Below are 13273 nucleotides of genomic sequence, written 5' to 3' on the forward strand. Positions count from 1 at the left end.
GGACGATATGGGGTAAACACTGCAGATCAGCTGATGAATAAACTATAACACACAGCACTGTGAGTTCATAATGTGTGCCAAAGCCCTCTGACACAATGGGGAGATCAAAATGAATCTTTAAGTTGTCACTGATGTAAAATCCCTCGGCGTGTCACCGTCATGAAGCAGACGAGAGGTTTTAGAAAGTCGCATCACAGCTCTGAAGACTTCCTCTTCTGCTCAATCCATGCTTCCTCTTTTTCTCACTCTTTTACAGGCGGTCTCTGTACAAGTTCCTTACACTCATTCACCACTTCCAACGCTCACGCACAAGCTTTGTCTCCCTCTCCCACTCACTCACTTTCTTTTCTTTCCACAGCGGGAACATCCTTCTTTCCGTCCTCCTCCCTCATCCACTTCCTTTCTTCTTGTCTCACATGATGGGACGACCACCCAGCCTCCCCTTCGTCCTCCTCCTTTTCCTCCCCTGTCTGTCTCGGGCTCACAGGTCAAACCCCGAGGATGAAAAGCCGTCCTGTGATCGCTGCGACCGGCGGCTCTCTTGTAACTGCACCTACGGAGGGTTCACCCGGGTTCCCACGGTGACGGACGGCGCCCTGACCCTTGATCTCTCCTTTAACAACATCTCGGAGGTGACTGACGACGACCTGATCGGCCACGCCCACTTGAGGGCTCTAAGTCTCCACGGTAACGCTGCCCTGCATTTCACACCTTTATAGTTTTATTACAGGAGAAGTGTCTGAGAGCAAAACTACCGCTTCAGTTACAGCCGTCCGTTATAAAATGACCATTTAATGATTTTTCATGGACTTACTTGAAAACTGGAAATGCAATATGCTTAAAATTTCCACAGCTAATTTTCAAATCAGGATTGGAATTGAACATGGTCTATGTATGAGGAATTTGCCTTGATATGCTGGTGTGCATAATGTATGCATATACATACATTTTTGTCAGTTCTACAAATGGGTATTAGGTGTCCCTCCAATATCTCTCATAGGTTTATACACACATCAATACACTGGAATTAAGCCTTTGCAGAAGTGAAGGGTCACCCAGATGTTTTTTTTTTTTTTTTTTTTTTTTTTTTTTCCACCAGGTAACACGTTAACTGTGATCCAGCCCTCGGCTTTCGACGCTCTGTGGAACCTGGAGGAGTTGGATCTGTCCAACAATCGGCTGACTGCTCTCAACCACACCTGGTTCCAAAAACTAGGAGCCCTGCAGAAGCTCAACCTAGTGGGTAATCCATACAGGTGAGTGCGTCTCGGTGTACACCTCAAGTTAGAGTAAAAGGACTGGGGTTTGTCTGATTTGTTTGATTTTGAAAGCCTAGACCAATATTTTTGAAGCTGCTGAGCACAATCAGATCCTCACCTCCTCCACATGAGAAAGGGAGGCCAAGATCCACGATTGGGTCCGGTAATGAGCTCGAAGACTTCAGTGGCTATCGCAAAATGGACTGTACTGCAATGACATGGGGCGATTGTGCTTGTAAAATTGAAAAATGTCCACTAAAAATGCTTGTTTGTGCCACTGACAGGTTCAAATTGTTGCAAGTGTCTGACAACATTATGGAAATGGAAATAGAGCTAGACACTTTTCTTTATGTCTAATGACATTACCTCCAGTGTTGGCAGCAGGTCTCTCTGCTCTTGGACACGCATTTTTCTTTCGGCAAAAGTGCTTTCGTATAGGATTTCTTCTGGCAGTTGTAATCCCAGTCAAAATGGTCACTGCAGACCCAATCGTCTGCTGTGTACGGACAGGAGTGTTTGGATCCATCTGTAGCACAACTAGTCACAACTTCAGTGTATCCCTGTCCAACGAAGGTAGTCTATGGAGGCTGCAGAAAGTGTGGATCCTTTCCATAATGTTGTCTGGCACTTATAATGACAATCTGAGCGAAACAAGCACTTTTAGTGGATGTATTTTGACAGACACAATCGCCCTGTGTGATTAAAATGCCGCCTGCAGTGAGACTGAAGCGTTCTTGCTCAATACTGGAGCAGTTCCAAAATGTTTTGTCCCTCTCACTCATTTGAACCACAAAAGGTGAAAAAAAAGGGCCTAGATGGAAAAAATACCAGAATTATTCTTAAAGCGGAGGTGATTGGTGGCTAACAATAGAAGACTGTGGTTGTTCTGGGCTGTTCTTGGTTGTGAATCAGGGGAAATGTGCAAATGTAAAACAGTGGTGTGGTGTGAGTGGTGGAGAAAAAAAAGAAAAATGAAGTATTGCTGTAAAGTTAATTCCTTCCCCCGACCTGCAGGTCGCTGGGTTCTTCTCTACTGTTTCAGGGGCTGGTCAGGTTGAGGAAGCTGGCGTTTGGCAGTGATGATCTGGTGGAGCTGAGAAGAGGACATCTGACAGGAGTCAGTCAGCTGGAGGAGCTCACTGTGCATGCCAACAACCTGCAGAGGTGGGAGGGACAGGGTGTGTGTGCTCTTGTAGTGCTGTGCTTATGTGGACCAAAATGTTCCCACAAGGTCCGAGACACAAGGAAAAGCCTCATTCTGCCATGCAGGATTTTGGTTTCATGTTAGATTAGAATTAGCCCCTTACTGCCTGAATTTTAATTTAATAAATTGTTTGTGTTTTTGCCTTCAAGCAGATGCTAAATTATTGGTGGTAGAGTGCTTCCAATACAATTCTTGGTATGTGTGAAATATGCATCAACAGCATTAGTGGGATACATACACCACCTCGGCTGCATTAAGACTGGAAGTGGTTTGAGGCGAATTCGCAACAATAGTCTACAAGGGGTTAGTATTTGCTTTAGGTTAGAGTAGGTTAGGCACGTAGCAACAGCTCCAGCGCCCCTTGTGACCTTTACAAGGATAAGCAACTTGGAAAACGAATGAATGAACATACAACCAAGAGGATTTTTTTGTTTTGTTTTGTTTTGTTTTACAATTTTTGCATTGAACTGCAGTGACCATTAACCTGTGTCACTGTGCAAGGCCTGCAAGCTAATACCACTGTCCCCAGAACTCAGGAACCCTTTTGAGGAACCAGGAACTCTTACCTCTGTTAGCGCCAGAGGAGCCAGTCCCTCTTTTTGCCACAGAGGTTGAGTTTCTCACCCACAAAATGTTCCCTGAGACAAACGTAGGACTCTCCCAGTCTATGCACTGTAAAAAGTCAATATCTTACCAAGATTATTTGTCTTATTTCAAGTCAAAATGTCTTATTTCTAGTCAAAATATCTCATTACACTTCAAATAAGACATGATCAGCACAGAAATAACTTGTCTTTAGACAATTTTCACTTGTTTCAGGTGAAAATTAGCTTGAAACAAGAAACAAATTTTGCTGATGAAACAAGCAAATCTTCACTTGTTCACTTGTGTCACAAGTAAAAATTTGCTTGTTTCATTAGCAAAATTTGTTTCTTGTTTCAAGCTAATTTTCACTTGTTTCAAGTAAATTTTCACTTGAAACAAGTGAAAATTGTCTAAAGACAACTTATTTCTGTGCTGATCATGTCTTATTTTAAGTGTAATGAGATATTTTGACTAGAAATAAGACATTTTTACTTGAAATAAGACAAATAATCTTGGTAAGATTTTGACTTTTTGCAGTGTGGGGGCCATTTTAGCAATGAACATAACTAATTTGAGTCAGGATGAAATCCTGACTCAAATTCCCCCACGCCATTGTCAAAAAACAGAGTGTGTGACCGCAAACTGTTAAACCCCAGATCTAGAAGCTATGACAAACTTAAAGCTTGCTCTTTCAAGAATTCATCAGCTGGTAACTGAGAGAAAAACATACCTTGATGTCTCTGATTACGATTGCCCACTATATCACTGTTCATCTACATTACTCTATGTAAAAGCTTGCTTTAGAAGTGATATGTATTATTCATAAGTGCAAATTAGTTCAGTCATTAGGAAGTCAGTAACACGACATGGGCAAGTAAAACAGGAAATAAGAATATGACATGACATGAGGCAAAAGACAGGACACAAAAGCAGCAGATAAAGGGCCTCAATTATCTGTGCTTTTTCCCCTATCTCTTCTTCCTGTTCCCATCTCTGTCTCTCTCGGTCTCTCTTTAGGTATGATGCTGGCACTTTAGCAGGCATTTGGCCTTTGGGTCGTGTCACTTTGAGCCTCCACGGGCCGTTTCTTAACAACACGGCGCTGGCATCAGATTTGCTCGGTGATGTGTCCTACCCTGAGACACCCATGGTTCTCTTAGACCTCCACCTGATTGGGAATGAGTCCATTCAGCCCTTCAGAGAGACAAGTAGGAGGAGAGTAAGGTGAGGCCATACACACAATTTTTCTTATTTACCCCTTTTTTCCAATATGAATTCATTTTTTCATCCTAAAGAACAGCACAATATCCAAATAAAACCAAGTGTGTTTGCAAGAAAAAAAACAACAGGCACCTTTGATTTCATCGTATTATCGCTGACCTCTGAAATGACATCACCCCTCAGGTTTCTGACCACCTATAACCTCTCCGTGTCTGATGAGGCAATAGTTGAGCTCCTGAAGGTGTCTGATGGAGCACCGCTCACCTATATGGCGGTGAACAATGCCAGGCTAACGGGTGAAGGCAGGTGGGAGCCCAGCGTTTTATATACATCCAGGAAACCTCCTCACTGTGTCAGTGTGATCTCTTAACCCTATAAAGCCTGAACTATGAAAGAATTGGCAGAAGATTCCAATTTTTTTAAATTGAACCCTTTATTTAGTCCTAAAACAATATACATATATATATATATATATATATATATATATATATATATATATATATATATATATAAAACAAATCCAAAAATATGTTATTACACGACCTTTCTGGTGTATGATATATGACATGTACTTGAAGTGCCAATGGTATGGTCCAGGGTGAACAGGGGAAGTGTTCAAAGGTATACAACAGTATTTTGGTCAAGTATTGATTAAACTGAAAACGAAAAAAGGAATTGAAAATGTGTATCATATATGATACAAATGGCTTTATAGAGTTAAACTGTGCAAGCTGTCATGTGTAAAAGCATCATGTGCAACTGGAGACAAGGCAGAAAAATTTTACAAAGGCGTTCACAGGAGATGTAGGATTAAAATGCCCTTATTGCACATTGTTACATGAAAAACGCCCAGCAAAAACATCTGGATATATAGGGAGTGAGATTGCCACCATTACAAATATAGCTGTAGTTAATAAAAGACAATGAATGTGAATTAATATGGAATCTATTTTAACATTTAGGCCTGGATATTGAGTAGCCCTTAGCACATAGATCCAACAGGTTTCCCTTTGGAGCATCGAAAAGCATCCACATGTTTTGTTTTCAAAAAAAAACAAGACCAACTCGAATGTAACTAAATCTGATTTTTTTTCATGGTTAGATTATGAAATATGGCATAGTGTTGATTAGTGTCACAGATTCGCTGAAAAGTTGTTTTTTTTTTTTTTTTTGTTAGATGGATAGATTATCAAATGCAATGCAAGTTATGAGTTGGTGTGCGACCAGGCAGGGAGGTGGGCAGGACCTGTTTGCATATTCATAGGTCTGCATATTTTTATTGTGAGCAAGGTTTAGAGTTATATTTAAAGCACAAATGGGATTTTTTTTTTTTTTTTTTTCATGGAAAAAATGGCTTAAGTTATTACAGATGAGTTATTACACCCTCTAACATGGTACTTTGCTGTAAAGACAAAGCTAAAGAGACTGCAATAAATGCCAAATGTGACAGTTCTTCAATGCGAGCAGGTGTCATTTTTCTCAACAAATGATATCTCATGATGTTTCCGATGGTTCTAGGTGGGAACGAGCCAAGGAGACCGACCACAAGAACATAGATGAGTTCTTCATACGAGATGTGGTGATATTGAACGTTTGGAAGTTTGTCTCTTTCATGGATCTAGGGTTTCTGCTGCAGTACCCCAGGAGGGTGTCAGTCATCGGCGCCAAGGTACAAAACAGGGATTATTATATAGAGGTCTTAACTAGGAGGTCCATTCATAACATAGTTACCACAAGATTTTATGCTTATCTTTTACCATAGAATATATCCATTTGATTATGCCTCAACTTTGATTTGTGCAGTTCAAGTGATAAGAGATTTACAGGGGATTTCTGCATGACTGAAAACTGTAGGATCTGGAATCAATTCTATATTTCTTCAGTATCCTATGTCTGGCAAAAAAAAAAAAAAAAAGGGATAATCCACATTGCCATCAAAATCTGAATAATTCTCTGGCCCAAGGATCTGTTCACCCGGTTTCATGGAAATCCATTCACCTGTTTTTTTTTTTTTGTTTGTTTGTTTGTTTTTTGGTGTATTACAGACAGATATATAAACAAAGAAAACTTGCGTACTTGAGGTAGATATGAAAACCATACACAAAATCACGTTTCTCCCCAAAACTGAGAGAAATATAAGGATATTTTCTCCAAATCCTAAAGCTCTTTGAATCCATAAATCAAAAGCAACAATATTTACTCCAAATTGCAAAGCTCTTTCGATCATCTAGATGAACTCGGTGCATCGGAGAGACGAAAAGCTTCATAAATCCATAAGTCTACCGTGTGCTCCATTCCCAGGTGTTTTTGTTGCCCTGTAATTCCACCCGTCTCCTGAAGAACCTGCAGTATCTGGACCTGACTAACAACCTCCTGACTGACATGACCCTGGAGCAAACACTGTGCAATGGAGACGGCACACTGAAGAACCTCAGGGTTTTGAACTTCAGCGGCAATGCTCTGAAGGTGGGTTAATAGTCAGGAGAGGACTATTACCTCCATTTGCCCTAGAGTTGCTTATTTTATACTTTTGTTTAATAATATGTGCTATCACTGTGCACTGGTGCAACAGGGATTATTAAAGTCTCTACATGTGGCACTTGAATTAATTAAGAAAAACAAAATCTACTAGAAGCTGCCAGAAACTGTCAAAGCTTTAACTCTGTTGTCTCTGGAAGAATAGCGCCCTCTTGCGGTTTTGTACCATAAAGCAACCTAGCAGATTTCCCTACAGCATGTGCAGCTCTCTACAGCATCTTTTGTTCGCTTTTAATGAAGCCATGTGCTTTTCAGAATAATGTATTTGATGGGACTCTGCACTGATTCACATTTTGTTTTACTTTTTTTTTATGTACAAAAATATGTACAAATATGTACAAATATGTACAACATTTGGATGGACATGTTGTGATTTTTTTTTTTTTTTTTTTTTTTTTTATACTTTATTGTGTCAGGAAATTCAGACATTACATCCAAACCAACCTTATCATATCGCACATATTTCATATCAAACCGCACATCTATTCCAATCTTATCATTTCGTGCATATTTCATGTGTCCTGTTCTTAATGGACAAACATCGACACTTTGTGTGTGTGTGTGTGTGTGTGTGTGTGTGTGTGTGTGTGTATTTGTACATTTACACCCTTCACCCATTCAGAAAAAATATAAAATAAAATATAAAATAAAATAAAATAACAGAGAATCCATCTCTTCCTTCATGTACTCATGTACAAACAATTGTGACTACAATAATAGCAATACTACTACTACTACTAATAATAATAATAATAAATGCAATAATAACAAAATAATGATAATAATAACAATAACAATTTTTTTTTCAAAAAAGCCCTGTTGTGTCATGTTAGTATTAGATCATGTTTGGTTTTGTTTTTTGTTTTTGTCAGATAAAAGTCTCCAAATGTGGTCCTTCTCACAGTTCATTATAAAGGAAATAATTTACATTTGTTTGAAATAAAGAAAGCCCATCTTTTTTCCCAAAAATTTGTCCTTACCATTAATCTTATGGGTCACCTTCTCCATAAAATAAATATCCTCCACTTTTTCCAACCACCTATCTACCCTAGGTATACTGTCAAAGCTTTAACTCTGTTGTCTCTGGAAAAACAGCGCCCTCTTGCTGTTTTGTGCCATAAAGCAACCTAGCAGATTTCCCTACAGCATGTGCAGCTCTCTAGATAGATAGATAGATAGATAGATAGATAGATAGATAGATATACTTTATTGATCCCAACCAGGGAAATTCTGAGCATCCGAGCATCTTTTATTCATTTTTTTTGTTTGTTTGTTTGTTTGTTTTTTTGTACATGTGTTTGAAATATGTGCAACATGTTGTGATTTTGGGTTGTCTCTCCTTCAGTCTCTTTCCACACTGAGCCACCTGGTCGCTAAGCTCGATAAACTGGCCCATCTGGACGTCAGCAGGAACGGGTACAACGTCATGCCCACACACTGCACTTGGCCCTCAACCCTGCAATACCTCAACATCTCCGGGTCAAAACTCACTGAAGTCACCGCTTGCATGCCCAAAACCCTGCAGGTAAGGACAGTAAAGAGCATAATTAGGAGTGATTTTGGAGGGTGGGGGGTATGCCTATTCCTCTTGTATTAAGTGATGCACTTTACTTTCCCACCACGGTGAACCGATCAGCTTGGGCAACAAGAGGGAATCATTTCTTCAAATCCACTTTACAGATTTGCTTTTAGGCCATCCATTTGATTTTGCCTTGTTTCTCTCACTTTGCTGCTTTGAAATGCAAATTAATAAAAACATGCAGGCAACTGCCAAGTGAACACCTGCTTCCTCCTTTCTATCAGCTTTTACTTTTATTGTTGTTGAGCCATTTCTTGAGGCGCTTTGTAATTTCTGCTTTTACACAAGAGCCAAAGAAACAGTGTGTTATCATACATATTGTAATAATTGTGGTTATTTGTATCATTGTGTTAAACATGTGTTAATATCTGCCTAGAAATTTCCACCTATTGTAAACAGGGCTCCTAAAGGATCAATATTGGTTCTTGTTATTTAGAATCATTAACAACATCCCTTTGAAAAATCTGTATTGTTTAGCTGACCGCAACTAGCCCTAGAAAAAATTGCAGTGGACTTTTGTACTGCAAACTGAATCAATTAATCTAAAATTATCCCTGAATGTAAATAAGACAAAATGTATGTTGTTGTCTAGAGCCAGAAACCCTTACTTCACTCTTTTTTTACTCTTAATTAGAGAGAGCATCTGAATAAAAATATCCTCCTGACTACCAGTGGTTCAAATTTGTCCTCTGTGGAGGACATTTGTAAACCCGAATATCTCCCACCCACTGCATACTACTGCATTAACTCCTTTTGCAATCTACAGAGGACATTTAGGGCTTTTCAGTGATACCAAATGTGAAGGGATGGGGCTTTGGTACCTTTCACTTTCTCATTCAGGAAAATGGCATCCATCAGTGCAGGCAGATTTTATGGGAAGAGGAAAAATAAGTACATAATACTTTTTATTGAGCAAATTTTGGCTTGAAATGTTGTTGGCATATTTTATATAAGTCTCTTAAGAACACATTAAAACATTTTCTGAATTATTTTAGCTGTATTTTAGCATAGTATTTAAGTGTTGAAAAAATGTCCTCTGTAGTGGACATTTGTAGTTAATTCCTCCGTTTTGTCCATCCTGGCTCAGCATCCTTCATCTTCTGCCTATGGCATCAGGACACATGCAGAAGATGGTCCAAGGAAGACAAAAAGTTTGTCCAGGTGTCAAGGCCACTGGCAATTGTTGAGTACAACACCAACATGGGTGGTGTGGACTTGGTTGACCAAATATTGAGTTTCTACAGGACGGCCTCTCGCACTCTGAAATGGACAGTGCATGCAGTTTTCCACTTTTTTGACCTGGCAATCACCAACTCATGGCTTCATTATAAGAGTGACTGCCAGTTTCTGAGGAAGAAACTACTGAAGTTCCTTGACTTCAAACTTCAATGTCCACTGTGGACACATGATATCTTAAAAGCACAGCAAAGCAAAACAAAACAAAACAAAAGTGATGATGGACAGTTATGTGGATGTTAAACTCATTCTTATGTTGACTTTTTGGTATTTTCTTTGGGACTAACTAGTTGCCATCAAGGTTCCGTTTCACATATACGGTGTTCCGATGTCCACTGTAGTGGACACATGATATCTTAAAAATAAAACCTTTTTTTTGTTTTTTTTTGTTTTTTAAATGTTTTCAGTATTCTAATTACCTTAAAAAGATTGGGGAATTTAATTGGGAATTTGTGATTGGACAATATTTTTTTTCCTGGTAGTCAGGAGGATATGTTGGCTTCTGGCTTCATGGAAAAATTATATTTGAATTCAACTTAGATTCCCTAGTAAACTGCGTCAGAAATTCTCTACAGAATCAGTTTCCACTTTCGGATATTTCCCATCAGTTTTGGACTATGTAATTTACAGACATGCCTCATGAACCACTCTTGAATTTCTACACTCAGTATCATTCTGCCCTTAGGTTTATCACTGGCATTGCATCGTATACAATGAGGTTTGTTGGTCGTCTCTCACAGAGAGGTGATAAGCACTGGTACTTGTTTATATATAGAGGCCTTATTGGTCGTCAGCCACCTAACCTTGCTTCTTTGTTAAATTGGTGCTGAGGTCCATAAAATACCCGTTCCAATGATTTAATCCTGCTTTAAGTCCCTGGGATGCAAACTGATTTGGGAAAATCCTTTCGAAGTGCCCATGAGCAAAACATAGAAGCCCTCTGTGGTTGGCTAAAATGTCAGCATCAAAGAGTTTGCTCTGTATTGTAATCTCTAAAAGGTGTTGGATCTCAGCAACAACGACCTCCAGACCTTCCTCGTGGACCTGCCTGCCCTGAGAGAGCTCTACCTCTCTGGGAACAAGTTACAGAATCTGCCCAATGGATCGAAGTTCCCAAATCTGCAATCATTGACAATACAGGTGAGAGGCACGCCTCACAATAAACTAGCATTCACAAGATTAACTGATGATGTGAAAGGCAAGCACACATGCACTCACAAAAAACGTAAATCTGTGCATTAATGCTGCCTGTTCCCCCACAGTCAAACACCCTGAGCATTTTTCACGATTCGGAGTTGAAGTCTTACCAGCGGCTCACCAACCTCCAGGCCGGTCAGAACAAGATTTTATGCTCCTGCGAGTTCGTCAACCTCCTCCAGATGAGCTTTAGAGGACAGGGAGCCGTTGCTTTAACAGATGAGGAAGAGAACTACATCTGCGATTCTCCTCTCCCCTTGCAGGGAGAGCAGGTGGGTCAAGTCCACCTCTCCATTGCCTACTGCCATCAGGTTCTGGTTGTGTGTGTGTGCTGCGGCGTGGCACTCGTAATAATGGTTGTGCTGGTAGTCGTGCTGTGGCGTATCCATGCATTCTGGTATGTCAAGATGACATGGGCGTGGCTGAAGGCCAAGCGTAGCTCCAGCTCCCGCCGACGCCGGCAGAACAGAGATGGAACTGATTCAGAACCGTTGCTATGCTACGACGCTTTTGTCTCATACAGTGAGAGAGATGCCAGCTGGGTGGAGGAATACCTCGTTCCTGAGCTGGAGAACCCGAGGTAATTTCAAGCAGTTCTATAGAGTTTTTCCTGATAGTATCTCTCAACGTTAAGATCACATTTTCCATAAATCAAAGTAAGATGGTTTTTAATTGGCGAAAACTTTTGTCTTTATTGATGATGACAAGCATGGAGGAAATGACTTTTTCATCAGGTTTTCACTTGTTTCACCACCTGCCTTTACTAGACACTTTGAAAGCGGTACCCTAGATTGAAGCGGTACCCTAGATTGAGCAGTACCGTCTTCCTGCTTTGTGCTATAAAGCCACGCAGAAAATGTTATACAAAACCTGATTCAGTGCAGCTGATGAATATTTTTCTCTCTACGACTTTACCTATAATCATGATGATCTGATGATTTGATGATTTGATATATGATGATGTGAACAAACATCATAAAACACTGCTGAAAGGCAAAAAAAAGGGGTTTTGTAGAGTGAAGAAAGGCACTTTCCCACTGGCACCTTTATATTTTTGAATTGATACTAAGGTTTCAAGTATTTTAGAATTTTACTATGTTTTGGCTGCTCCTTGATTCATGCTCACTGTATGCCAATATTTTAGCCCTCTTTATTTTGTGTTCCTAATGCTTGAATGCTTCTTGGTCTAGGGACGAGAAAGATGAAACAGCAGCAACAGCAGCAGCAAATGACAAGCCCTTGCAGGCCTTCTCCCTGTGTCTCCACAAACGAGACTTCCTTCCAGGACAATGGATCGTGGACAACATCATGAGCGCCATGGAGCGCAGCCGGCGGACCGTCTTCATCCTCTCTGAGAACTTTGTCAGCTCCGACTGGTGCCGCTACGAGCTGGACTTCTCGCACTTTCGCCTTTTCGATGGCAAAGACGACGGCGATACAGCCATCTTGATCCTGCTGGAGCCGCTGTCTAAGGACGACATCCCCAAGCGCTTCTGCAAACTCCGCAAGCTCATGAACTCCACAACCTATCTGGAGTGGCCGCAGGAGGAGGAGAAGAGGCCCGAGTTCTGGGGGAGCCTCCGCAACGCCTTGAGAGGTGACGATGAAGAGGAGCCGTGAGATAGGACGAAGGATGTAAGTGCGGAGGAAGGGAGAGAAGAGAGAAGCCGAAGATGAGGGCCTGGAGGTGCAATGAGAGGAAAAATACTTTTGGGCATAGGATGCATTTTACTCATTAGGGTGAACAAAATAAAGCTTGTTTCCACATTTTGTTCATTCGTGCACAGAAGATAGTTTATTCCCTCAATTTAATTAAATCAATTTCATGTAACGTTAGTGAGAGCCAGCCAAAGAGACAAGTACAAAGTAATAGGTAGAATAAAAAAAAGTGTAAATAGTTTACACATGGTAATGATTTAACCGCAGGGGTGAACTAAATCTTATAAACATGAGCATGAATTGTATGCCCAAGTTAGTAAAATGTGGCGTCTTTATTTGTTTTATTATTCAAAATGATGTTTTTCCCGACTTTTCTCATTCTGTGACAAACCACCTTTGATGAATCTGATGTAGAAAGAGCAAATTCCTGAGCTTCAGAAAGTTTATTGGTTGGCATTCAGGTGTGGGTGCAGAATAATAAAAATTACACTAGAGACCACACTGGAAATTTTGCAGTGTGAATGATGTACAGAAGGAAAAAAAAAAAAAACTTCTAAATCTTGTACTTAATGAAAATGATTTTGAATTTAAGACACTTCAGTTTATCTTTTGTTCAGTTCAAATGCAATTTCATCTTTTTTTATTGACATTTTCCTTAGCTGTGCATTGATCAGTTGTTTTTTTTTTTTTTTTTTTTTTTCACTTAACCTTTTAGAATGACGTTGCTCATCTTACATAATGGCTATTTTGTTATTTCAATGAAAATGAGCAGTAGCAAAAGGTAAAATAAGCTGC

The 13273-nt window shown here is 40.0% G+C and overlaps 1 protein-coding gene across 1 annotated transcript; it reads left to right on the forward strand.

Annotated features, from left to right (window-relative positions):
* Window positions 1-305: 305 nt before the first annotated feature.
* Window positions 306-12972, forward strand: tlr2 (toll-like receptor 2). Its single transcript, XM_030075571.1, has 11 exons — window positions 306-687; window positions 1100-1256; window positions 2274-2423; window positions 4066-4272; window positions 4453-4575; window positions 5788-5938; window positions 6571-6735; window positions 8153-8332; window positions 10622-10762; window positions 10885-11399; window positions 12010-12972. The coding sequence occupies exons 1-11, from the start codon at window positions 417-419 to the stop codon at window positions 12437-12439; spliced, it is 2490 nt and encodes an 829-aa protein (XP_029931431.1). The 5' UTR covers window positions 306-416; the 3' UTR covers window positions 12440-12972.
* The last annotated feature ends 301 nt before the right edge of the window (window positions 12973-13273 follow it).

The sequence above is a fragment of the Myripristis murdjan genome, chromosome 18, assembly GCF_902150065.1.
Source record: "Myripristis murdjan chromosome 18, fMyrMur1.1, whole genome shotgun sequence".
Taxonomy (NCBI): Eukaryota; Metazoa; Chordata; class Actinopteri; order Holocentriformes; family Holocentridae; genus Myripristis; species Myripristis murdjan.

Coding starts and splice junctions, on each gene's coding strand:
- tlr2 (XM_030075571.1), top strand. CDS start 417: ATGATGGGACGACCACCCAGCCTCCCCTTCGTCCTCCTCCTTTTCCTC. Junction 4,273..4,452: donor ACAAGTAGGAGGAGAGTAAG/GTGAGGCCATAC, acceptor ATCACCCCTCAG/GTTTCTGACCACCTATAACC. Junction 6,736..8,152: donor TCAGCGGCAATGCTCTGAAG/GTGGGTTAATAG, acceptor TCTCTCCTTCAG/TCTCTTTCCACACTGAGCCA.